The 27551-nt window shown below is 39.4% G+C and overlaps 2 protein-coding genes across 4 annotated transcripts in view; one reads left to right on the forward strand and one right to left on the reverse strand.

Annotated features, from left to right (window-relative positions):
* Positions 1-4273, reverse strand: part of PSIP1 (PC4 and SRSF1 interacting protein 1) — a 56039-nt gene extending 51766 nt beyond the window's left edge. The window contains exon 1 of one of the 2 annotated variants that reach the window (XM_081151619.1): positions 3954-4206. The gene's annotated coding sequence lies outside the window, so the exon portion shown is untranslated. Of the gene's footprint in view, positions 1-3953 lie in introns of both variants that reach the window. The other variant, XM_081151623.1, reaches the window with a different exon arrangement.
* A 656-nt stretch (positions 4274-4929) lies between these two features.
* The window catches only part of CCDC171 (coiled-coil domain containing 171), a 237488-nt gene continuing 214866 nt past the window's right edge, over positions 4930-27551 (forward strand). Inside the window, exons 1-5 of one of the 2 annotated variants that reach the window (XM_081151147.1) lie at positions 4947-5212; positions 9621-9777; positions 14821-14928; positions 15598-15733; positions 26470-26644. In XM_081151147.1, the coding sequence (XP_081007273.1) occupies positions 9734-9777; positions 14821-14928; positions 15598-15733; positions 26470-26644 (463 nt within the window). In that variant the 5' untranslated portion in view covers positions 4947-5212; positions 9621-9733. Of the gene's footprint in view, positions 5213-9620; positions 9778-14820; positions 14929-15597; positions 15734-26469; positions 26645-27551 lie in introns of both variants that reach the window. The other variant, XM_081151148.1, reaches the window with a different exon arrangement.

Raw genomic sequence — 27551 nt, forward strand, 5'->3', positions numbered from 1 at the left:
ACATCAATGTTTCTTTCTCTCCCTTCCTCTTTAAAAGCAATAAACATATCCTCAGGTGGGGATTAAAAAAATTACAAAATAAGATAAGAGACAAATTTGAGTGCTTATGTATTCTTTACTGTAAATTATAATATGGATGGAAAACAAAAGGTAAAATAGGATCTGCATTTTCTTTCTGTAAAACAACCTTGTTATTCTAGGTTCCCCAAATATTCCCCAAATATTCTGTTTACTCTCTAGACTTTTGGCATTCTTCTGAATCATTTTGACAAGAAGTTAAAAAAAACTTGTTTCCAATAAACATTATTACTTATTGGTGTGTGTTTTCTAGTTATTACTTTAGTTACTCCTTCCCTTTGAATAAAATCACATGCGTGTCCCACCTATCAGCTCTTGATTTTAAATGTCTCACATTCTGGCCCCAAATTCAGAATAACTAGGTTGTCAAGCTTTCTTTTTTTTTTAAATTTAATTTTGTTATTGATTTTTAAAAAAGATTTTTAAATTAATTTTTAGAGAGCAGAGTATTATAAGAATCCATAAGATTAAATCCTTTAAAAATATCCTTTAATGTAATTTCATTTAGATAAACACAATTTTATGCTTGTAATCTTAAACCACCTATGGAAGTAATAACTTACAGTTGACATACAATATTACATTAGTTTCAGGTGTAAACTCCAGTGATTAGACATTATATAACTTACTAAGTGATCATCCCAGTAAATCTCCTATCCATCTGACTCCATATATTGACTATATTCCCTATGCAGTACTTTATACCCCCGTGATTATTCTGTAACACCAATTTGTACTGCTTAATCTCTTCACCTTTTTCACCCATCCCCCCCAACTCTCCGCCCATCTGGCCACCGTCAAAATGTTCTCTGTATCTATGAGTCTGTTTTTATATCTAGGATGGGAAGGTAGGATTTGGGGGAGACTTTTGCTTTTCTACAGTTGCCCAATTTCTTAAGTGACCATATATTATTGGAGTAAATAATAAAGATATTTGCATTTTTGGAAAAAAAGAGAATGTGAAACTACTTATCATAGTGCTTGGCACATATATATTCAATAAATAATGTTATCTGGATTTAAATCTTTTATATGAACTTAGATACCTTAAAACTTTTAATATAAGCCCATGCCTACCTCTTACTCCATTTATTCCCATATGTTTTATGTTTTTCGTTCTAATGTGAATGAGAGGGGAGATTTATTATGAGAGTGAAGGAAAGGCTGGAAAGACAAGTAGGGACAAGACTAGGGGCCTTTAATTGATGAGGGAAAAGTTTGGGTTTTATCCAGTAAGGACTGAGGAGTCATTAAAAGAATTGATCAAGAGGGTAATATAAGTATACAGAATGGGGATTGAAGGAACAAAGGACCAGGGCTGCTGAGAGCAACAATTATAGTAAGGCCTTGCTGTTCTAAGAATTGATACCAAAACAGCTTAATTAGCAAGCACCTGGTGTTTGAACCTTCTGGGGGAGGTTACTGAGGGGTCAAAAGGACGAGGATCATCTGGTGCTTAAAACACCATAAGGTTCACATGCATACAATGAACAGAACACTCCCCTAGTGTCAGAAAGGTACACATATGCCCTTAGGCCTGCTTTTGATTTTTTTTTTTCCCTACTTTTTTTGTAGTCCCATTTGTTTGTATGTTTGTTTATTTGTTTCCGCTGCCTGAGGAGATATATCAGAAAAAACATTGTTATTAGAATTTCTACTTTTTGATATTTTCCTCTCATATTTGCTGGTTTAAAAATGCCGTAGATTTTCGTTGTCAATTTGTAAAAATGTTGAGAATTTGCACAGAAGGGGCAGGTTGAGTGACCTGCATTAGACCACAGTGAAGGTCCTGATCACAAGTGTCTAGATCTAAAGTGATAAGGAAACAAATGAAGATGTTTAGGAGTAGGCACAGAAAGAAGGCAGGAGACTTAGAGAAAAAGTAGCGAGGACTTAATTGGTTCTTAGATTTAGAAATTGAGGGCTTGAGAGAAGGTTTCTCTGAGTTGTTTTCTTTCAATTTGGATGTCTAACAGATTAGAAGTTTTATAATTAGGTAGAGGAGTAGTTTGGAGGGCTCCAGTGAGAAGTTGGAAAAGATAATTTTTAGATGTACCGAATTCAATATCGCCAGACATTAAAATGGCACTGTTCCAACTGGAGTTAAAAAATTCACTACCGGAGCTCAGTTTATGGTATTAGGATGTCAGGTAGACAAAAAGAATTGAAAATCGAAGACCTAGGGAATGGGTGACATCACCGAGGAGGAGGCCTGTATGAGAAAATTCAAAGGTTGAGGGCAGAAAGTCAGAAAATATCACTTTGAGGGGCAAGAAAGGGATAAAGGTTCCCTGAGCAGCAGCAAAAAGGTCAGAGTTGGAGAAACCAAGAGTCTCACCTATGCTGGAGAGAAATCCAAGGAGGATCACTGTCAGTGATTTCAAGAGGCCTGGGATGGCAATGAGGTCACTATTGGCTTGGGAAGCTGTTTGGTGGAGTGCTAGTAAAGACATTAAATAATCTCTCAGAAGGATTGGCAGGAAAAGGAAGAATGAGGCCAGTATTGTAACTCTTGAGGCTAAAAAGGACATGGGTTAGAGAGCATCTTAACATGCAACGTTTCATTAGTAGCAGCATGTTAGGCAAATAAGAGATAACAGAGAATTGACCTTGTAACTACTGGAAAAACATGGGAAAGCTCCAAGTATTTTATTTTTTAATTGATTTATTTTTTTTGGGGGGGGGAGAGAAAGTGAGAGGGAGGGGGGAGGGGAAGAGAGAGAAACATCCATGCGAGAAATATCCACTGGCTGCCTCCTGCATGCCCCCTACTGGCGATCAAGCCTGAAACCACCGGCATGTGCCCTGATCTGGAATCAAATCAGCCACCTTTTGGTGCACCATACGGCCCTCAACCAACTGAGCCATGCCGCAGGTCAGGGCACTCAGGTTTATCGTGTAATGATTATAACTTTTCAGCTTAGTACCCTTCATTACCTTTGCTGTTGGATAAACTAAGCACGAAGTAGAAGGTCCTCTGTGATCTGGTTCTGCTTATTTCTCCAGCCTCATATCTTATTACCCACTCCACTCTACCGTTAAGACTGCAGGCAGAGCTTCTTCCAGTTTTCCAAATGCTTTATGCAATTTTCTGTGCTGGTGTTTGTAGCTTACACATCTTCCAATCTCTTCTCAGCTTGGTGAAGCTACTTTCCCAGACTAGGCTCAAAGTTCTGTATGTATATTATATATCCTGTATTCCTATTACCTAGCACCAGGCTGGGTAAATAGTTTGTATTCCATAAATGTTAAGTGAACAAGTAAGTGAAGATCGCAAGTGTTCATGTTGCACCTATTTATTACTAAAAAAGTGTGCAGTATAGTATATTTGGCATTTATTCTTGCCACAAAATATTCAATTTTGTGATTTTTGTTTAAACATAAATAAGTCATGCCCCGGTGGCCCAGCTGGTTAGAGCGTCATCCCGATATGCCAAGGTCGTGGGGCACATACAAGAATCAACCAATGAATACATAAATAAGTGGAACAAGTCGATTTTTCTCTCTCCCTTCCCCTCTCTCAAATCAATAAATCAATAAAAAACATAAACAAGAAATTTTATAAATATTATTTAAAACTTGTAAAGTAAAAAAAGTCTTAATCTCTAGTCTGTTGTAATCTTCCATTTCATTTCTGAATCTCAGAGTGGGCCATCTGGTCCTTTCCAGAAGCTCTTTCCTTTGAAGCAATTATCCTCTTTCTGGTAAAAATTATGAGGAAGTGGGATGGGTCTCCTTTTTAAATCTAAATGACTAAACTCAGACAAATTAAAGTTTCAGTAGGTCTACAGGAATCAGAGATTTTTAATCCCAATTTATATTCTCACTGATGGCCGTTGGTTCTCCCCAGGGAGACGGGAAAGACGGTCCCCTACCTGGTTGCGGGCTGATCACAATCCACGGGGAAGGATTTTGGCATCAAGGGCTCATTTTGCATCGGACACCTGCCTGCGCAGAGGAGGCGACGGCGGCGAAGATGAAACGCTTCATCAAAATCCCGCCCGTTTGCAATGTTCTTTGGGGAATAGGGTTTCAAAAGCCAAGGAACAAAAGAGGATTCGGTTTTCCAGTCTCCCGGCGGCGGCAGCAGATTGTGAAACCGCTACCGGGAGCGACCGAAGTGTGAATGGTCAACAAGAGGCAGGCGTGCGCGGGGTGCGGGGGTGTGTGCGGGGGCTGTGCTTGGGGCTGGGGAGGAGGAAGCGGGTTAGGAGACTCGGAGCACACGCTAAGGCTCCAAGGACGTTTCTGCGAGGCACCTCGTTATGCAATATTTATAATGAAAGGCGCTGCAACAGCATCAGCGCACCGACCCGCCTTTTTCTGGCTCCATTTATAACCACAATGGGGGTGGGAGGAAGGGACAAGAAGCGCGGTGGCGGCGGAGAGCAGAATAAACTGCGGGAAACAAGCCGCTCGTGCAGAAGCCGAGCGGACCGCTCGCTGGCTCGGGAACCAGATCGCGGACCCCGCGGGGCTGCTTGGGCTCTAAGAATCTGCTTAGCAGGGACGCTCGTTTTAAAAGGCAGGGTCCGGACCCGATCTTCGAGGTTTACCAGGGGGCGGGGTACAGGGGCTCAGAAACCCGCATTTTTCAGTCGGCTCCCCGGGGGTTCAGGCCTGGGCTCCCCACGCCGGGAACCGCACCGCGGAGCGGGAACTGCAGCCCTCGCCCGCGGGGAGGAGGCGCGCCCGGCGCGAGGCGGCGCGGGGCCGCGAGCGCACCGTTCCCCGGCAACGGCGCATGCGCGGGCTCGCCGCCCAGCCTCGCGGGCCCGGCTCTTCCAATCGGAGCGCGGCGTTCTCCGAGCGCGTATCCGGCAGCTGGAGCGGCGGGAGGCGGCAGGCGGGAGGCGGCCGGGCGGGGCGGGGCCGGAGGCGGGCGAAAGTGTGCGGAGGTCTGCGAGGGAAGCCGAGGCTCCGGAAGTGGCCGTTGTAAACACTAGTCTCCTTGGGGTTTGTCCCGCGCCAGTCCCCCTTTGCTGTTTGCGCACCAGCCCCGGGTCCTAGAGTCCGTCCAGTTCAGTGTTTTGCTCCGACCCCCGCGATCAGCCTGGGCCTCTTTCTACCTTTCAGATTTGAAGCTGCCCCAGGGGTCTTGGGTGTGCGGTCTGGACCACCGGAGCCCCCAGAGGTAACCACGGGGCGGGGGGTCTCCGAGGTGAACGACTTGGGCGGGGAGGTGTAGCGAGGAACAGGGGTGGGGGAGGCTTCAGTGAGTGTTACGGGCGACCCGAGTTAGTTTGGGACTGTTTTGGGGGTGTTCGTGTCGTCAGTGGGGGACACGCCCTCAGCTTCCTGGGCTGGGCTTCTCCGCCCTCCTGGAGGAAGTTCTCTCTGGAGCATCCTGAGCCCGCGCCGGCCGCGGCTTCACCCTGAAGACCCGGCTGGACCAGAGGGCAGGACCCGGGGGGCTGAACTTGGAGCTTCTTAGGTTTACAACTCGGAACTGCGGAGCTTGTAACCTCCTGAGAGTCAATGAAAGCCCTTCAAGGACAGGGACCACGTCTTATTCATTCTTTTAAAAAAATGCCAGCCACACACTAGACGCTATAAATGTTTGATAACTGAAAGAACGAGTTGTGCCAGGCTGCCTTCTGTAGCGTCTGCTGCTTACCCTCAAGGATTCTAAGAGACTTAGAAAAGTCCGCTGTGAATTTTAACGAGGTTGTAAATATTCTGCAGGAATCGAGCCTCCTTTTTAATGTTCTTTATTCCATGATGAAAAGTTCCCTAGGAATTCATACTTATTCATTTTAAACAGATCTCAAACGATACTGCATAAGTTTACATGAGAAGCGATTTCAGTTGGTTTCCAATTCTTCTGAATACATTATATATCGATATTTTATAGTTTCATAATCTTGGATGAAAGAACCCACCATTTTGTCACTTGTTTTATTGAACAGTTAGTGCTTAGTAACAACAAAACAATGGTAGGTCAGGAAATGAGCATGTTTTCCCATGAAATGAAGAGGAAACAAAGGCAATGCAACCTAAGGGGAAAGATGAAGGGAATAGTTTTAGTCTGGAGTTTTCTATATTAGTCCTGGCATAGACGTTTATTAGCTGTGAGACCTCAGGCAAATCACCTATACTCCCTAGGCAATAGATTCCTTTTTTCCCCTTTTTTATTTAATTTATTGGGGTGACATTTGTTAATAAAATTATATAGGTTTCAGTTGTACAATTCTATAATACATCATCTGTATATTGTGTGTTTACCACCCCAAGTCAAGTCTCCTTCCATCACTCTTTACCCCCCTCCAACAACCCCCCCATACCCTTCTCTACCTCCCCTCACCCCCTTTCTCTGTAGTAATCACTATATTGTTGTTTGTGTCCATGAGTTGGTTTTGTTTTGTTTTGTTTTGCTTAATCCCTTCACTTTTTCACCCAGCCCCACAACCCCGCTCCCACAATAGATTCCTTATTTGTCAGATAAGGAGGATGGATTTTGTATTTAAAGTCTCAGTTCTAAAATTCTTTTGTCTTGGTGAAAACAAAACATGCCGTTAAAACAGCACCCATTTCTTATCTCTCAGTTTCTGTTGCTCGGGAGTCTGGGCACAGCTTAGGTGGGCCCTCTGTCCAGTTTACTGACTGTGTTGTAGTCAGGGCACCAGCTGGGCTGTGTTCTCATTTGGAGGCTTGATGGAAGAGAATCTGCTTCACAGCTCATTCAGGTTGTTAGCAAAATTTATTTCCTGTTGGCATCTGAATGACTGAGGGATCTGACTTTTCACTGGCTGTAGGGTAGAGGCTGCCTGAAGTTTCCTGGTATGTGGCCCTCTCTGTAGGCAGTTCACAGCATGGCTGGTTGCTTCTTCAAGGCCAGAAGGAGATGGTCTGTCACTTCATTCTGCTAAAACAGAATCTTAGATAATATAGTATGACCATGGGAATGGCATTCCACCGTCTTTGCCGTATTCTGTTGGTTAGAAGCAAGTTATGGGCTCTGCCCACAAAGGGGAGGGTTTTATACAAGAGAGAAACACCAAGGGGCAGTGATGGTGGGGACCGTCTGCCTATTACATTATCTGTATCAATGGTCTGGAAATTGATGAAACTTGCTCCTGAGCTATAGAAGACACTTTCTAGAGTAGCACTCAGATTTGCAGATGTTAGATGCCAAAATAATGCAATGAAAAATGATGATTCTCTTCAATTTAGCTTTATTGAAACAACTTCATTAAAGTTTGGTAAACTACCTCTCCCCACACTTCTCTTCCCAAGATAAAAACAAAACAAAAAACAACAGACACTATTAAGGTCCTAACTATGTAAGTTCATTTGCCCATGAGATAGAAGTACTATTTGGGCCTGTTGTGATGTGTATACACATGTGTGTTTTTATCTTCTCATGAAAACAAACATTTTATATACCTACTTTTTGAGCCTTAGACATTACTCTTATGTATAGAAGAGTCCATTCCTTGTAAGTTCTAACCCTTTTACTTCTATTCTGAAGACAGTTTCTCTGGAGTGTGACCACTGGAGGCATGTGGTAAGCTAAAAAGATTTTGGGCCCTGCCAGTGTGGCTCAGTGGTTGAGTGTCCACCCATGAGCCAGGAGGTCACTGTTGGATTTCCAGTCAGGGCACATGCTGGGGTTGTGGCTCCATCCCCAGTAGGGGGCGTGCAGGAGGCAGCCGATTAATGATGCTCTCTCATCACTGAAGTTTCTATCTCTCCCTTTCCTTTCCTCTCTCTGAAATCAATTAAAAACAACAACAACACATAGTAAAAAAAAAAGATTTTGGGGCTCAGTATCAGAAGAGCTTGATTAAGACCTTAGTGTCCCCCACTTAGTAACTGACTGCCCTTAGGCAAGTCATTTGGTCTCTCTGCATTAAAAGAGTTTCCTTAGCTGAAGTAAGGATAATAAACCTTAGGTAAAATAACTTATGACTCAATTGTACATATCAACTGTGGCCCTGTACAGAAAGCTTGGGCTTTTGAGTTAGATAGTTATGAGTTGGAATCTTGGTCCTATAACTGTGTGACTTTTGGCAAGTTACTTCTAATCTCTGAGTCTTAGTTTTCTCTGTTGAAAAATGGGATAATCTTTACATTGCAATGTTGTAAGATCAGAATTCTGTATAAAAGTACCAAGTACAGCGCTCGGCACTGTTGTAGGTGCTCAATAAATGAATGATGGGTATTTGTTTATCTGCCACTATTCCCCAACTTAGTCTTTTAGGGGCCTGGAGAAATGTGATCCCTCCCCATCCCCCCATCCCTGTCCCCCATCTTGCTAAAAATTATGTCCTCTTTGTCCTAGGTCAAACTAGTCTACTGTTAGTGACATGAACCACTTACTGTCTTAAAGATCCCTTGGTCCCTGTCTATAGGAGCCATTAGTCAGTTTTCAGGACCATGGTTGAATTTACATCCCAGTTGGCTTATGTGAGTTTCTCTTCCATTGATATCTGAGGGTTGTGAGAGCAGGGACAGAACAATTTAGTCTTCTTTTTTTTTTTGGTCTAGATATCCCTATACACCCACAGTTTCACTAAACAATTCTTTATTTACATCTTTCAGCAGACTAACTCACTTCCTGTATTGCCTATACCCTTTCTTTGTCAGGGATCGTTATATTTTCTTAGAGGGTTCTGTGTTCAGTAATAGACATTGATAGAGACTGAGTACTATATATGTGCTATATGTATTATTTAAATTTCAAATTTATGAGCGAGGTTGATATAGTTATCCGCTGCTTATGGTTGAGGAAACAGGCTCAGGGAGCTTAAGTGACTCGCCCACTGCCACATACTTGTAAGATACTTATTTCTGAGTCCGAAGTTCATTTCTATCTTAAGATATTGGACTTCTGCTGGGAAGACACTTGTGGGATCTTGATATTTGTGTCTATGTGGACTTAATTAATTATGGTTATCTCTCTGTTTAAAATGTTTACCCAGAGACTCCTTCATTTAAAGTAACTTACTTTAAATGGTTGACTCTGTGCAATTTGGAGTATATCCCATAGAAGAGGGTCCCAGTGAGAAAGCCAGTGTAAGTGACCGATGCTCTCCTCTCTTTCTTCCTCTTTGATCTCTTAACAGAAGGCCTTTGAGAATTACCGTGAGATCTTTTATTTGGGAGTACTTTGGCCTTTGATTGTAACATTGCATTAAAAATATTTATTCAAAAGTCTTTAGGAACCCCAAAATGACCCTGGACTTCATTTTCTTTCAAACTGAGTTCTATGCCTTACAGATAAGCACTGCCTATTCCTTTTCCAGTTCAAGAAGATTCGTCACTATCTTTTTACAATAATTTTTTCTTTGTATTTGAAGATGAAAATAATCTAATAGCATTACCGTGCTCTTACAAGAAGAAACATCTTTCTAACATTTTGTCATTTTTGCTTCTAATCTTTTAAAAAGAAATAAAATACTATGGCTTCTAAAAATATAAGGATATGTTCACTAGACAATAATTTAAAAATATAAATAAGTCAAAGAACAAAAGAAAAACCTCCCATGGTCTCAGATTCACATATATAACCACTGTTGTATTGTTTACTATTTTAACAGACTTCAGTCCATCTAACCTGTAAATCACAGACACCGTGGATAATTTTAATCATCGATAACGAAGTATATGTTAAGAAACAGTGGGGTATTTGGCAAGAGTTGGAAGACTTATCATGAATTTAAACACTTCAAGTAATGTCACCAGTGATCCCCAAAGGTAAGCCTTTAGTCTTTTCCTTTAGTTGAGGATTGATTTTGGTTGCAAGGAGCAGGGAGAAGTCAGTGGTTGGAGGGGCTGGCTGTAAGAATTCTCAGTATGGTAAGGGAGGTAGGGATTTCATGGGACTGGGGGAGCAGGAATGATGCCTCTGGAGACTTTGTTTGCTCTTTGCGCTTCTTTATTAATCGGCCCATGAAAGTCAAAGTGTCTGTAGTTTCTTTTGTCCCTTACTCTTTTCTACTTTTCTAAATCGTTTCTTCTTATATTTCTGCTTCTTCACATTTCTGTGTGGTGATGCCTTTGGCCAGCTGTAATATCTGTGTCTCTAATTCTTTCTTCCTCATTGCTGCAACCCTAGTGCACGACTCTGTAACACCCTTTTAGTTTTAGCTCCAGCTGCTAACTGCTTCTTTACTTGGAGTTTACATTGCAAGAATTGCTACTGCTCATCTGTTTCGTGCCATTGATACCCGCTTTTGGGTGAGGCGCCTACCTTTGGTTTATTCTCCTCTGATATGAGTAGTGTAAAGACCCGAGTCTATAATATGACTGAGCCATCTCGCAGAGTGCAACCCAAAGCGTGGTTACAAAGAGCTAAGTGCAGAAATTGAAAGTAAGTGTTTAGAAACTTTTATAATCGTGTAACAGAGTCATTTTCTGTTTGTTGAATCTAATAAGACACTTGGGGTTATATTTTATGGTTTTAAAATTTCTTTTTTCGTTATCCATTTAAAATATATTTTACAAACTCATCATGGGATGGATGGTGGGAATAGTCCGAATAGTCCTTGCTCTTATTAGTTTGAGAAGAACTGATCTAGACCACTTTTCAGCAAGGATGTGTGGGTGGGGCAAGAACCATGACTAATATGTACTTCACCTATAAATAGGGTTTGCTACATAAACATTTTCTACCTATCTTTAGAAGATACCTTAAGTCCTTTCTGGAGCAGGGTGGGGAATAAATGAATAATATAAACTTTTTACTTTGGTAAAATTTCATCTCAAAGAGGACTTTTTCTTTTATCAAATGTGGCAAGGGTCAAGAGTGAGGTCTCAGCTTGTTCACCACCACGGGTGATAAATACTGTTCAAAAACTGCTGAATAGAGGATCTTCAAGGTTCCTTCCTGCTCTGATATTTTATTTTATATATGTACATACATATATGTATATTTAAATGCAAGTAATACATGTATTTTTAGAAAAATTAAAAAATACAAATAAAACAGCAACAAAACTACTTATAATCCTATTACTTAGAGTTAACTACTACTATTTTTATATATACTTGTCCATACCTTTTTTTATGAACATATATATATATCTGTAAATATATGTCTTAAAAATTAGAGTAATGTTTCATATTATTTTAGTATTCTGCCTTTCAGTTTTGGGGGGAACATCTTCCTATATCAATATATACATCTGCCACAATTTTTAAAACTATACCTGTTGATTTCAGAGAGAGGAAGGGGGAGAGAGAGAGATAGAAACATCAATGATGAAAGAGTCGTCATTGATCGGCTGCCTCCTGCATGCCCCTGACTGGGGATCAAGCCCACAATCTGGGCATGTGCCCTGATGGGGAATCGAACCAGTGACCTCTTGGTTTATGGGTTGACCCTCAACCACTGAGCCATACTGACTGGGCTGCCATAATTTTTTAATGGCTAAATTACTCTTCAGAATTCTAGAATAGGATAAATGTATTTAAACTCAGCTATTTACTACTGATCTACTTTCTATTTCTATAGATTTGCCTTTTATGAACAATTCACATAAATGGAATCATACAATATGAGGCCTTTTGTATCTATCTTCTTTTGTTAGGCATGTTTTTCAGGTTTATCATGTTGTAGTAGTTATCAGTACATTTAATGCTGTTTCTGTTCAATGCTGAATAGCATTCCATTGAATGGATTAAGGATATACAGCCTTTTGGCTACCCATTTGCCAGTTGATAGACATTTGGGTTGTTTCCACTTTTTGGCTATTACGAATAATGCTGTTATGAACATTTGTGTACAAGTCTTTGGGTGGATATTATGATTTCATTTCTCTTGAGTAAATTCTTAGGAATAGCATTACTTCATTGTATAATAAATTTATGTTAATTTTTTAAAGAAACTGCCAAATTATATTCTACAGTGGCTGAGCCATTTTACATTTCCACCAGCAGTGTATGAAGGTTTTAGTTTATTCACATCCTTGCCAACACTTAAATTTTCTGAGTTTTTAATTCTATCCATTCTAGTGAGTGTGAAGTGATGTGTCATCATGATTTTAATTTGTATTTTCCTAATGAGTGATGTTGTTGACTATCTTTGCATGTGCTTTTATGGCCATTTGTATATCTTTATCGGTGAAAAGCCTGTTCAGGTCTTTTGCCCATTTTAAAATTGTTTTTTTTTTGTTTTGTTACTGAGCTTTAAGAGTTCTTTATATATTCTGGATACAAGTCTTTTATTAGATATATAATTTACAAGTATTTTCTCCTATTCGCTTGGCTTTTCATTTTCTTAATATCTTTTGCAGTGCAAAAGTTTTTAATTTTTATGAAGTCCAAATGTTTTCCTTTATGGATTGTGCTTTTGGTTTCATATCTAAGAAATCTTTGCCTAATTTAAGGCCATGAAGATTTTTCTCCTGTTTGCTACTAGAGGTTTTACAATTTTATTTCTTACATTTAGATCCGTGCTTCATTGTAAGTTACTTTTAATGTATATTATAAGGTAAGGGTTCATCTTTTTTTTATGTGATATCCAGTTGTTTCAGCATCATTTGTTGATAAGACTATCCTTTCTCCATCGAATTGCCTTGACACCTTTATATCGTGTGTCTGAGTTTATTTCTAGAGTCTTAATTCTGGTATGTGGTTCTGTCTGTTTTGTTTTTTTTTTAAATGTCTTTATTGATTTCAGAGAGAGGAAGGGAGAGGAAGAGAGAGAGAGAGAAACATCAATGATGAGAATCATTGGTTGGCTGCCTCCTGCACACCCCCTCTGGGGATAGAGCCTGCAACCGAGGCATGTGCGCTGACCAGGAGTCGAACTGATGAACCGAAATTTCCTGGATCATAGGTCGATGCTCAACCTCTGAGGCATACTAGCTGGGCTGTATATCTATTCTTAATTCAGTTTCACACAGTTTTGATTATTGTAGCTTTATAGTAAGTTTTGATAAAAATTAGAATACTAATTTCATTGAGACAAATCACTTTTTTGGTATCTAAGATAGTCATTTTCAGCTTCCTGAGATGATTTTTTAAAATGTTTTTACTGATTACAGAGAGATGAAGGGAGAGGGAGAGAGAGAGAGAAACATCGGTGATGAGCGAGATTCATTGATTGGCTGCTTCCTGCACGCCCCCTACTGGGAATCAAGCCTGAAACCTGGGCATGTGCCCTGACGGGGAAGCAAACCATGACCTCCAGGTTCATGGTTTGATTCTCAACCACTGAGCCACACTGGTTGGGTACTGAGATGATTTTTTTAAGTCTATATGTCTTAAAATATTTTTATAATGCTATTTGAGTTTTCAGTTTTGCCCAATCTCTTCCCCACTCGCAGAATACTACAGATGATCATAATTTTTCTTTTTCATTTATGCTTGCCTCCCTTTTGTACCCTCTCTGTATATAGTGATATTATAATCTTGGTTAGATTAGTTATTCAGTGTATCTTCCCAGGAGAACCATGTAGTATTATTTAGTAGTATTTTTTCTGTTTTGTACACTTTGTTTTTCTTGGATTTAATAATTGTCTCATTTATTATTTAGTTTGCTTAATTTCTATAAATTTATCATAAATTGAACTTCATGCTCCAACCAAGGTGCATAAATCTCTCAATATGTTCAGATGGTTGAAGTATTCTGTTGTTTTCTGTTAAAGAAATCACTCCTGGAGGCTTTGGCCAGTACAGTTGGGACAGATTGCTCTTTAAGTGCTTTCTTCATTGCACAATTGTCATTTGGTGTTTCTTTTCCTGATTGTCCTGGAAATCCCTTTGCTGTTTTCTTGTTGTGAATACTCTACTTTTGGGTTTCCATGTCTTTCTCTTTCTCAGTTTAGGTCCTTATTTGGTGAATCAGATCTTCCATTAGCCTCTTGAAAAAGTTCACAAGACATAAATGTTTTAATACCTTGCATATCTGAAATAGTTGTTTTCTTTTTCTTTTTTTTAATATATCTTTATTGATTTCAGAGAGAGGAAGGGAGAGGGAGAGACAGAGATAGAAACATCAATGATGAGAGAGTCATTGATCGAGCCCACAACCCGGGCATGTGCCCTGATCGGGAATCGAACCCCGATCGCCTGGATCCCAGGTCGATGCTCAACTGCTGAGCTATGCCTGGCTGGGCTGAAATAGTTTTTTTTCATACCCTTGCCTTGAATTGTGTCTTTTTGGGCATAAAATTCTAAGTTGGAAATTATTTTCCCTTGGAATTGTTTCAGGCATCTGGGAGATTTTTTTACATTTATATATTTAGGGTTTTTTTTTTTTTTTTTGTCTTAGTTTGTGCTTTTGATTTCCAAGAGCTCTTTTTTTAAATTCTCCAAATATTTATTTTTAAAAATCACATTCAGTTCTTATTTTATTGATGTTATTTTCTATTTTTCTGAGGATATTAATGTTAGGTCTTCCTCATTCTCTCTCTTTTGTTTTTTAAAAATTATCTTTTCCCTGCATAATCTTTGAGGGCTTCCTCACGTCCTCCCCCACCTCCCATTGGTCTCTATCTTTCATATTAGGTGCTTCCTAACTTTTGGTGATCCTTGGCTGTCCATATTTAAAAGTAGCGCCTAAAAAGGTGATTGGAAGCTCACTGTGTGAGGCTTTGTGTTCGTGGCATTCTATTTTGCTGGAAAACTACTAGCATCAGCATCTTTAAGTCTTTTTCACCATGCTGGTTAGATTCTCCAGACAAGACCCCTCCAATTTCCTCTTGGCTGCCATTGTTCTGGCAGACAAGAAGTATTAGAAGACCAGGGCTCTCATTTATTAAATAAATTTTTACTTGAGTCTCTTGTTTTCAGTATGGATCCCTTACCCCATTTGTATCTGATGTCTTCAATCCAGAGACCTTCTGTTTTATCCTGTCCAGGGAGTAAACCCCTAGTATTCTGCTGGAGTGGGGAAGAGAGGTAGGCTTTCAACCAATTTTCCTGTTTTCTGCTCTACTTTTACCTCCATTTTCAAAGGTGTTGCCAATGAACTGACGTTGTTGGGACTCTGGTGTAAATCAGGTTGCTTTCCCCACTGTTGACTTTTAATTGAACTCTCTGACATGAGTTGGTTACCACTTGTCTACCTGCTTTCCAGCTTCCAATATTTTGGCTCATCTTCTGTGCTCTTTTTTCTTATTTTAATTAAAATTTTAATTTTAATTTTTGGGAGAGAGTGCTTTACCATGCCGTTTTAAAGCAGGAATTTGTATTCTCCTATTTATACTTTTCCTTTGTGTAATAATATATTACATTTGCAATAAGTAAAGTATTTTAAAAAGGTAAAAAGGAAAGAACTTAGTCTCTTGCAAAACTGCCCAGCTGTGATAGGATCAGATAACCTTTAAGTACCAATCTTGAACAATGTGGTGATTTCCCAAAGGACAGTAGTTTGTTTCTAGTCATATACTGTTTTGCATTTCTACCTAGCTTTTGTAATCAACATATTTTACTAGATTGTAAGTTTTTTGAAGGGCAAATACTATAACATGTTCTCTGTATTTTTTGAAAAATAAGTCATCAAAAATACCAGAAGTGCTGGAAATATACTTATGGAGAATTATATTTTATTATGATCTGATTTTATAGGTTGAAGAATGCCTCATCTGATGTAAAACAAATGCTTAAAAATGAAGCAGAATTGGATATTACTGCCGATCTCAGAAAGAAACTCCATCGGGCTAAGAAAGAAAATTTAGAAATAACAACTAAGCACAATGAAGAGGTAGAATTTATTTTCTTCTCCAAAAATATTAAAAGTAGAGTTTGATTAATTTAGATTCATTTTGGCCTGGCCCGGTGGCTCAGTTGGTTGGTGTGTCATCCGTTACACCAAAAAGGTTGCCGGTTTGATTGTCAGTCAGGGCACACATCTAGGTTGTGGGTTCCATCTTCCATTGGGATGTATATGGAAAGCAACTGATTGATGTTTCTCTCACATTGATGTTTCTCTCTCTTTCTCCCTTCCTCTCTCTAAAATCAGTCAATAAAAAAAATCCTCGAGTGAGGATTAAAAAAAATTATATTCATTTCGTATTACAAACTCCATGTTTGTTTTTCTTCCTCTTTTTTTTTTTTAAATTTATCTTTATTGTTGAAAGTATTACAGGTGTCCCATTTCCCCCCCCGTTGATCCCCTCTACCTTGCTCCCACGCACTCCCCGAGCCTTCACCCCATTATTGTCTGTGTCCATGGGTTATGCATATATGCATATAACTTCTTTGGTTAATCTCTTCTCATCCCCCACCCCTCTTCCCTCTTCCCTCAGATACACAGTCTGTTGCATGCTTCAATGTCTCTGGGTCTATTTTGTTTGTCAGTTTCTTTTGTTCATTAGCTTCTTCTTAAAGAAGACCCTTCAACATTTCATGTAGTACTGGTTGGGTGGTGATGAACTCCTTTAGCTTTTTCTTATTTGTGAAGCTCTTTTTTTTTTTTTTTAATGTGTCTTTATTGATTTCAGAGAGAGGAAGAGAGAGGGAGAGAGATAGAAACATCAATGATGAGAGTCATTGATTGGCTGCCTCCTGCACATCCCCCACCGTGGGGTCCAGCACGCAACTCGGGCATGTGCCCTGACTGGGAATCAAACTGCAGTCTCCTGGATCATAGGTTGATGCTTAACCACTGAGCGATGCTCGCCAGGCTGTGAAGCTCTTTATCTGACCTTCAATTCGAAATAATAGCTTTGCTGGGTAGAGTAATCTTTGTTTTAAGTTCTTGCTTTTCATCACTTTGAATATTTCTTGCCAATCCCTTCTGGCCTGCAAAGTTTCTGTTGAGAAATCAGCTGATAGTTGTATGGGTGCGCCATTGTAGGTAGCTAACTGCTTTTCTCTTGTTGCTTTTAAGATCCTCTCTTTGTCTTTAACCTTTGGCATTTTAATTATGATGTGTCTTGGTGTGGGCGTTTTTAGGTTCCTCTTGTTTGGGACTCTCTGTGCTTCCTGGACTTGTAAGTCTGTTTCTTTCACCAGGTAGGGGAAGTTTTCTGTCATTATTTTTCCAAACAGGTTTTCAATTTCTTGCTTTCTTTCATCTCCTTCTGGTATGCCCATAATGCAAATGTTGGGCTGCTTGAAGTTATCCCAGAGACTTCTTACACTATTTTCATATTTCTAGATTCTTTTTTCTTTTTGCTCTTTTGATTGGGTGTTTTTTGCTTCCTGATATTCCAAATTGCTGATTTGATTCTCGGTGTGCTCTACTCTACCGTTGGTTCCCTGTAAGTTATTCTGCCTTTCAGTTAGTGTAGCCTTCATTTCGGACTGGTTCTTTATTATGTCATGGATGATCTCAGTAGTTTCCTTAATAGTCTTACTAAAATCCTTGAGCATCCTTATAACCATTGTTTTGAACTCTATATCTAGTAACTTGCTTGGCTCCATTTCATTTAGTTCTTTTTCTGGAGATTTCTTCTGTTCTTTCCTTTGTAACATGTTTCTTTGCCTCCACATTTTGGCTGCTTCCTGGAGTTTGTTTCTATGTATTAGGTAGAGCTGCTTTGTCTCCTGGGATTGGTAGAGTGGCTTTGTGTAGTGGGTGTCCTGAAGGGCCAGTGGCTTAGTCTCCCCAGTCACCTGAGCTGGGCCTTCTAGGTGCTCCTGGGTATGTGTGCTTTGTGCACTGTCCTGTTATAGTTGAGCCTTGATTGCTATTGGTGTCACTGGGAGGAATTGACCCCCCAGGCCAATTGGCTGTGAGGACCAGCTGCAACTACAGCCAAAGAGTTATTGTGCTGGAGACACCTCTATGGGGCCGGATTTACTTAAGTGGAGCTTTGATGTTCACCGAGTCCTCCCCTTGAGTGTGTTACTTTTGGATGTGGTAGGGTTGTAATCCAGTGTGGTTGAAGCTGACCACTGCGTGCACTTTCTCTGGGGTCTCCCAGGAGGTGCAAAGTCAGCCTCTGCCTGTGCCCTGCCCAGGGCCACCCAGCATGAGCTACACAGCAATCCGTAGATGGCTGCTACTTGTGCTGGGTTTGGAGGTGTCCAGGAGAGGCCAAGATATGAACCAATGCAGGCTGCCACTAGTGCCAGGCCTGGGGCACTTATGGAGAGGTATGGGGCATGCTGAGGCCAGCTGCTGCTTGTTTGAGAGATTTTAGGAAAGTCCTAAGCATAGGGCTGGAGAGGCCACTTGAAAAGAGAAGCCACTGGAAATGGCTTGGATAAGCTTGCAAGTAGGAAGGGGCAGGGTCTCTGGGAATCACCAGGGCGGGGCCAAAGGTGTGAGTCAGGTTGATGGCGATTCAGAGAAGGCGTTTGCCTGCCTGCTGGCTCTGAGGGGAGGGCTCGTGAAAGAAGCAATGGCCGCTACCAGCTCCTCTCTCTGGGAGAAAGCTGCCCCTCCAGTTCTCCTTCTGATTCTGGGCAAGTTAATTCCTCCCCGAATGTCCTGGGGTCCTTTCAAGCTGCTGCCCAGTGCTGGAGCTCAGAAGGAGCACATCTGAGTGAGTCTGTGTGCTGGCCCTTTAAGGGGAAAGCCTGGGACTCCCGCAGCCTCAATCCCTGCTGGTTTTTACAGCCCAAAGTTGTGGGGACTTCTCTTCCCAGCACTGGAACCCTGGGCTGGGGCCTGATGTGGGCTGGGACCCCTCACTCCTCTGGGAAACCCCCACTGCCAAGATATCCCTCCTGGTTTTAAACCGTGGCACCGGGTGTGGGACTGTGGCGGAGTGTCTGTGATTCAGCCCAGATTCTACCCGCGTCTCCGCCCCTCCTGCCGATCTCGATGCTTTTTCAGTTCCTTGGTTGTAGGACTTCTGTTCAGCCAGATTTCAGGAGGTTCTGAGTGATGTTTATTCTGTATTTGAGTTGTAATTTTGATGTGGTTGCGGGAGGCGGCAAGTACCACAGTTACCTACGCCGCCATCTTGCTGTCTCTTCTCACAAACTCCATGTTTAACATTTAGCACCATAACATTCTTGTGCTTAAAAAGGGAATTATAAAGAAGACGGATGTTTTTAATATGGTGAAATTGCATAGGAGTGTTAAAGTAGAAATTTAATGAGTTATGTTTATTTGTATGTTGACTTAAATTTATTTTAATTAATAGTAAACTTGATAAAAATATTGATAATGCATTTGGTGACTAAAAGATTTGTAAATTTGACATTTTTGAAATCTTAATGTAGGTTCCTTTTGGTCTCTCTTAAATAGGGAGATTTGAATATGAAATTTTAATATCTGTAATTCACAAATTATTTACTTTTTTGTATTGCTACATCTTTTATTTTATTAGTATGTATGTATATATGTGTTTTATATGTATATATTTCAAGGACAGTAGTTATCTTTTCCTGTAAGTTAAGTCGTGAATTATATGTTTATGTCTCTTCTGTTGTGTTTCTTCTGTTGTGTTTTTTTCTGTTTTTACTTTTTCTCATTTTAAATCTTACTCATTCTAAAAGCTCAGCTTAGGCAGCCTGGTGTAATGGAAAGAAAATTATTGCATTTCACAGATTTGGACTCATTCTTGGCCCTTCCATTGATAAGCTATGTGACCTTGGGCGAGTTATTTATCCTGTACATCATTGGTTTCTTATTGTGAAATGCCGGTCCCAAAAGGTTGTTATAATAATTAAGTGAATTTTATAAAGTCCCTGTGCATTGTAATAGTAGCTATAATTTATTGACACTTAAGTATAAACAGTGTGTTTTTCTTCCCTTTTTACTAAATTCTGATGCTATTCTGTCAGGAAACCTTTTAAAGCCTCCCTAGGTGACACTGATTACTTCTTTCTTTGCTCTTCCACAGTGTTGTTGTTACAGATATTTTAGCGTTAAAACATTTATCTCATGCTTACCTGCTCTTCCTTATTCTGTAAGCTTCCTGAGAGCTGAGAGCAATAACCACGCTTTGTTTTAAAAAATAACTTTTTTTGGCATGTAAGGAACAGTGAGTGGTTTCTGATTAAAATAACAAGCAATGAATAAATGACTATTTTATTTGTATTTTTAGTGGCAAATGAGGTAAATTTAAAATGAGGTAATTGAAGTAATTCCTTTTATTTACTTATAATATTACATAGTGAATATAAAGTGGCATTTGTTAAATTTATGCTAATTGTTCATAATCTCCAAAACTTATTTTTTAAAACCAAATGTACTTTAGCATCATAATAATATATTATTTACATTAAATACATTCTTTCATGTATATTTGTAGTTGTCATCAGATTTCTCTTGGCAGAACACATTATTTATTGTCTTTATTTAATCAAAATGTTTTGAAGTATGTATTCACATTAAAGAGATGGGAAGTTATTTCAGGGAAGAAAGAATTTTCTCAACATAGGCAATTAGAATTGGTTCAACTCCAGTTTCATATTACTATTTATTCTTATTGTTTCAATTATTTGTTTAGATGATTTTACTCATATTATGTAGCAGTGTTTTTAGCTGTATAATCTCTGAGTATGCCCTTTATAAAGCAAGGCAGAGATGAATACAACTATCTCACTGCCCAAAGTAAGGCCATGTTTACCTTGTCAGAGACTGCTAGTGCTAACACACATCATGCTAGGTGAATGGCACAAAATATCTTTATTTTAATTTTTATTGAATTTATTGGGGTGACATTGGTTAATCAAACCATACAGGTTTCAAGTGTACAACTCAATAGCACATCATCTGTATACTGCATTGTACGCTCACCACCCAAAGTAAAGTATCTTTCCGTCCCCATTTATCCTTGCTTTGCCCTCTTCTACCTCCCCTACCTCCTTTTCCTCTGGCAGTCACCACACTGTTGTCTGTGTCTATGTGTTATTTATTTATTTGCTTAATCCCTTTACCTATTTAACCCAGCCCCCCAACGCTCCTCTCCTCTGACAGCTGTCAGTCTGATCTATGTAACTATGCTTCTGTTTCTATTATTTTGTTAGCACAAAATATCTTTAAAATCTAATTGTTCATTGGTGGATGTATGGATAAAGAAAAATATGGTATATAAATACAATGGAATATTATTCAGCCATTAAAAAAAGAATGAAATTTTGCCATTGCAAGAACATGGATGGACCTTGAGGGCATTATGCTAAGTGAAATATGTCAGACAGTGCTAGACAAATATCCTGTGATCTCACTAATGTGTGGAATCTAAAAGCAAACAAACCAAACAATCCAAGGTCAGAAATATAGAGGCGGGTGTGGAGCTTGGGTGAAATGGGTGAAGGGCGTCAAAAGATACAAACTTCTAGATATAAACTAAATAAGTCATGGGGATGCAGTGTGCAGCATGGCGACCATAGGTAATAATACTACATTGCGTATTTGGAAGTTGCTAAGGGAGTAGATCTTAAAGTTCTTAGCACAAGCAAAAGCACAAGAAAAGCAGATTCAGAGCTTCGTACTGTGGCAGATGGGAGAGGGTAAAGACAAACAGTGTAACTCCTTAGTTGAAAGGTACCGCAAGCCCAAGACTGAGCAGTGGGATTTTTACGGCTCCAGGACCTGACGATACTGTTTGACTGACTCAGCCAGTCTTAAGAGCTGAGGTTCTTAAGCTAAGGCCCGCGGAAACAGAGAAATCAAGGGATCCATATACTTGAATGGGAAAAAATTGCATTTTAATTTTTACTAACCTCTAACTCATATTGAGCACTTCGTTCAGTTCTGAAGGGTTTCTTGCAGCCAGTCCTCCTTTTAACAACAAGCCATAGTAGTAGTTTTGAATTTATCATCATTACAAATTATAGATACTACAATTCAGTTATTGCAAGTATTTTGAAATATTGTTTATACTTGTCAGTACTTTGAAATTACAGTGGTTATTAGACCTAAGAGTAGAGTTGTTATTGAATGTTATTAAAGAAATACATAGATTACAGTATCACAAATTTGTTTTTATATTATATATTTATTCTTATACTTTGATTCTTTTTGTTGCTCTCACATATTTTTTTATGCATTTATATACTTATTCTGAGAAGGCTTTGCCAGATTGCCAGAAATGGTCATGGGACAAAAATGGTGAAAATCTTTCTTTTAGAGTTTGAGGCATACTGTAGAGGGTATGAGGGAAGAAATGGAGGGTGCCAGAGAGAAGGTTCTAAGATAGTGGTTGAACATAAAGACTTAAAGGGATGCAAAGATGTATCTGATAAGGGGCTAATTTCCAAAGCGTACAAAGAACTCATACTACTCAGCAAGAGGAAGACAAACAACCCAATTAAGAAATGGGCAAAGGACCTGAATAGACACTTCTCCAAAGAGGACATACAGATGGCCAAGAGACACATGAGAAAATGCTCAACATCTCTAACCATTAGAGAGATGCAAATTAAACCCACAGTGAGGTATCACTTCACACTTGTAAGAATGGCTGCCATCAACAAATGACTCGTGCTGGCGAGGGTGTGGAGAAAGGGGACCCTAGTGCACTGCTGGTGGGAATGCAGACTGGTGCAGCCACTATGGAAAACAGTATGGAGGTTCCTCAAAAAGTTAATAATGGAGCTGCCTTTTGACTCAGTGATTCCACTCTTAGGAATGTGTCCTAAGAATCCTGAAACATGCATCAGAAAGAATATATGCACCCTGATGTTCATAGCAGCAGTTTACAATAGCTGAGATCTGGAAACAGCCCAAGTGCCCATCAGTAGATGAGTGGATAAAAAAGCTGTGGGACATTCACACCATGGAATACTACGCAACTGTAAAGAAGAAGAATCTCCTACCCTTTGGGACAGTATGGATGGACCTGGAGAATATTATGCTAAGTGAAATAAGCCAGGCAGAGAAAGACAAACATCACATGATCTCGCTTATATGTGGAATCTAAAGAACTTAATAAACTGATGAACAGAATAGATTCAATGACATGGAAGCATAGATGAGACTGATGAATGTCAGAGGGATGGAGGAGGGCGGGTGGGTGGAGGGGGAGAGAGTAACCAAAGAATTTATATGCATATATGCACAACCCAAGGACATGGACAATGGTGGGGGGAGGGACTGGGGAGAGGGATGGGACGGGGTGGAATGCGTTATTGGGGAGAAAAAGGGACATCTGTAGTATTTTCAACAAAAAAAAAATTAAAAAATTAAAAAAAAAGGAATGCAGATATACTTTTAAAAAGGAGGGAGGTATTATTTTGCTGCTGTTGTATGTTTTAGTGCATGTGTTGAACCTTAAGTGAGAAAACAACCCTAAGGACAAAGGATATATTTATCAGCTATGTGGATAGTTCTGGAAATCAAACAAGATCCAATCAGGCAAAAGAAGAGCATTAATAGAGGGAATTGGTTGTACTGGTGTTGGAAGACCTAGGAATCCAAACAGGGAATGAGGAGGCCATCCAGAGATTACTAACAGCAGGGAAGCTGCCACCATCTCTAGGGCATAGGGCCAGTGGGAGGAGATGATGTACCCGAGTCCAGAAGTTGGGCTGCCTTGTGGGAGGTAGAGCCATAGTAGGGACTGTTCAGCCAGTGTTGGAATGTTGGAGGGAAGGGAGTGGGGAGCTGGAACCTCAAAAGAGTTGCAGCTACTGACTGAGGCACTGCCAGAAATAGAGCCATTTGGCACAGGAGCATGGGAATTACAGTTCCTATGATAAAACAGAGTAGAGCAAAAGAAGGGGTTAGGTAATGGATCTGAGATCAAATGGGCAAATGATTGGCAATCTATGCCTTATGCTCTTCGGCATTCATTATCTAGTGGTTAATTGCTACGACTTGGCCTTTGCCACTCTGGAAGTCCATCATTCCGATTGAAATTGGGGTGTTCATCTCAATGATGGCATATCCCACATTATCTCCACCATCCATTATTATCTTTGGCACATAAAGGTTAGTCACCAGAGCTTTCTAAGGATGCTGTGCTGCTCACTCCAATGTAGTTTATAGCGTTTTAATTAGGAAAAAAATGTCTTTGGGTCCTTCAGGAGGATGTAGTAGAGGAAATTTTGGTTTGTTCATAAAACTACTCCCATTTCCTTAAGTCTCCTTCTTATGTCAGGAAGGTACTGGCATTTTGACCTTATTAAATGATTGTAGGCTGTTGTTAAAAGCAATTTACAGTCATCCATCCAAGCAAACTGTTAGAGCTAGCTAGTTAAATCCAAATCAATCTTATATATGTTCTGCAGGTTCCTGCTAATACAAGATTAGCAAGATCTTGCAATTCTTTTGCTATATAAGCTCTTTTCTTCTGGACCTGACTTTGCATTTCTCCTCCTGTGGCAAAGTGAGTTCTTAGCCTGTCTATGGTAACAAAAAGTGGTGGAGGTGGGTCTTGCAAATCCTCTTGCAAGAGAGCTGCTTCAGGTGTGGCCATTGCTAAACCTTTAAGCAAGGGAAGACTAGTTACCTCAGGGAGGAGAGGCTGCTTTTGTTGGCAAGGGATGTTCAGGGGGGCATTTGGGAGTTCACAGTTTTCAGGTGTATCTAATTCCAAAAGCCCTCACCCATCTCCTTCCTTCTTACCTAATGCCCAATTGATGCCTTACCATCTTAATATTAGAAACTTGGTATATTGTAATTTTGCATTCCCCATGATTAGATGTTCTATGTAGTCCTTAGCCTTGTCTGCCCTGGGGCTATGAGAAGTAAGAGATTCTCTTAACGCTGACATAGAAACTCTGGTTTTCTGACCATTTTGAGCTGAGATCCTAAAACCTGAGATTATCATTGTGTTTTTATAAGTCCTCTAATATAGCCTTTCCACCCCACAGGTATTGTAGTAAATGGTACTGCCATAGTGGCCAAATGCAGTTGCTACTTCACTTCCCACAGGCTTGTCTTCACCTTTATTCTAAACAACTGTACATGATAATTTAAAAAATTGTGATCCCACTATATGTCATGGATCCCTAGAATCCCATTTGTAGGTAGAGCTCTTCATTGTATTTAGGCTCATACAGGTTCACTACTCAATATCAGAAACCCATTTTGAGACCATTTCTGATACCAAGAACAATATTATTTGGTGTTCAGTCAAGAAAATAGACATTACTTTAGGTCTTTCAATAAAAGGACATTAGTAGAGCCAGTTGATTACGCAGGTACTAGAAGAGCAGAAAGACAAATAGGGATATTATCAACTCAGAGGGTAGCAACATTGGGAAGCTTCTTCCACTCCCAAGAGTAATCTTGAATTTGTAATTAAGGATGTCCTGTCATTTTTTTCTTTATTAAAAGATATTTATAAATTCTCATTTTGTAAGTACAGTGTTTTGAAGGCATTTGCTTTTCTAAAATTTAAATTGGAAATTATTTTATTCTTTATATGTGGAAAAGAGTTAACTGTTGCTACACTCTACGTTTTAATAGCTGCTTAGGTAATTTCTGAGGTTGTCCTGCAGAGATTCTTGTGTCTCTTATTTGATAGTAACTCAGTGCTTTCCTAAATGATACTTTCCTAGCATTCTGTCATCCACCATTTTTTTCTTTCCCATCAGCAGTAAATCATTTTGCTTTTCTTTGAACTATCATCACATTTTTACCTCTTTTATAAAACTTGTACAATGTGCCTTTCTATAGCATTGAATTCCTTGAAATTAGGGGCTCAATAATATATATTTTAAAATATGTCTTTATTGATTTCAGAGAGTGAAAGGGAGAGGGAGAGAGAGATAGAAACATCAATGATGAGAGAGTCATTGATCAGCTGCCTCCTGCACACCCCATACTGGGGATCGAGTCCATAAGCCGGGCATGTGCCCTGACTGGGAATTGAACTGATCTCCTGGATCCTAGGTTGATGCTCAACTGCTGTGCCATGCTGGCTGGACTAATATTTGCTTTTTAATCTTTCACTGTACTTAGCACAAAGCAAGTGTTTAATATTATTTAATGAATCATTGATTCGATCATAGAATGTTAAGAGTGGCAAAGGACTTTATAAATCATCTAGTTTTAATTTTCAGACCTATGTTCTATCACATTATTTCATGGAAGGATATTATAGTCATTAGATATCTAGTTATCTAGATATTAAATTGGATATTAGTTCATTAAAACCCCTGCAAAGATAGCATTTTTATTTATGCTCTATCAGTAAAGGCATAATCAAGAGAAATAATATAGACAGTATTTACCAAACTATATTTTGATGCAGTTTGCTCCTTCATTTTATTTAGGGAATAGGAGGAGAGAATAAATTTTTAATTGCTTATTATGTGTCATGCATTTTTTCCATTTCATAGGTATGACTATTTTCTGACAAAAACTTGTGATTTTCCTTTATTTTTATAAGAAGTTCACATAAGATTTAAAAACATTTTTTTTCTCTGGTGGATTCTCTAAAATAAGAAAATTACTAGTGTCATTTGTTGAGAAAGGCTAATGCTTCTTTTCCAGTCTTTTAGAAAGTATATCAATGTATACATTCTTGTATAAATATTATCAAAACAGGTTTTCCTAAGAAATGTAAATGTTTGGGTTAATTATCTCATAATCTTGGAGACATATTTTAATATTGGTTCATGATATCAGAAATCTGTTTTTAGCTGGCAAGCTATGAGAGCCAGATTGCCAAACTACGCTCTGAGGTTGAAAAAGGAGAAGCATTGCGACAAAGTTTGGAATATGACCTGGCTGTTGCTAGAAAGGAAGCTGGTGTTGGAAGACGCGCTGCTGAAGAAAGGTTAGCCGAGGCACATAGGGTCCAAGAAAAGCTCTGTGGTAAGGCAGTTTCCTTTTTTCCCATGTTAAGAATTGCGACCTCATTGTATATCATTGCTCAGTGTTGTGTGTGCATTCTACATAGGGTCAGAGGTTAGGTTTTGATTCATTGACTGGTCTTTTATGGACAGAATATGCTGGGTGTGTATAAAGTTCTCAGGCAATTATGTGAACATTCATCAACTTTATATTAATTTTTTTATGTTGTGTATGTGTGGAAAAAGGGGTTTAAAATTTTGTTAATCACTTTTTAGAGCGCCTTTTCCATGAATAATCAGCAGAATCACACAGAGATTTTTATTTTTTAATCCTCACCCAAGGATATGTCCATTGATTTTTAGAGAGAGGAAGGGAGAGAGAGAGAAAGACACTGATGTCAGAGAGAAACATTAATTGGTTGCCTCCCATACACGCCCCGACTGGGGATCGAACCCACAACCTTTTCAGTGTTTGGGACAATGCTCCAACCAACTGGCCAGGGCCACATAGACATTAAAAAAAATGTGTTGTAGTCTTCTATTACATATAGCCTGGAATCAGGATCTCTAGTTTGAGAGAATTTGTTTATGCAAGAAGCACTACAGGTGATTTTGTTGATTATTGAGGGTTAGGAACAACTGGGTTAAAGTGTGGAGCCTAGAAAGGAGAAAGGCAGTTGATTTAACTCTCAGAAGTTATCTATTAATATAGCATATGACCATCTTTAAAAATCTTTTTACTTAAGTATATATTAAAGAAATGTGCCTAGATAAGTGTAAAGTGATCACAAGAACCCAGATCATGGAATATAAAATTACCAGAAGTCCTTCCACATGGATAACTACTATCCTGATTTTTAAATATGTTTTTATTGATTTCAGAGAGAGGAAGGGAGAGGAAGAAAGATAGAATAATCAATGATGAGAGA

Source organism: Miniopterus schreibersii (assembly GCF_964146895.1).
Source record: "Miniopterus schreibersii genome assembly, chromosome: 11".
NCBI classification, from domain to species: Eukaryota; Metazoa; Chordata; class Mammalia; order Chiroptera; family Miniopteridae; genus Miniopterus; species Miniopterus schreibersii.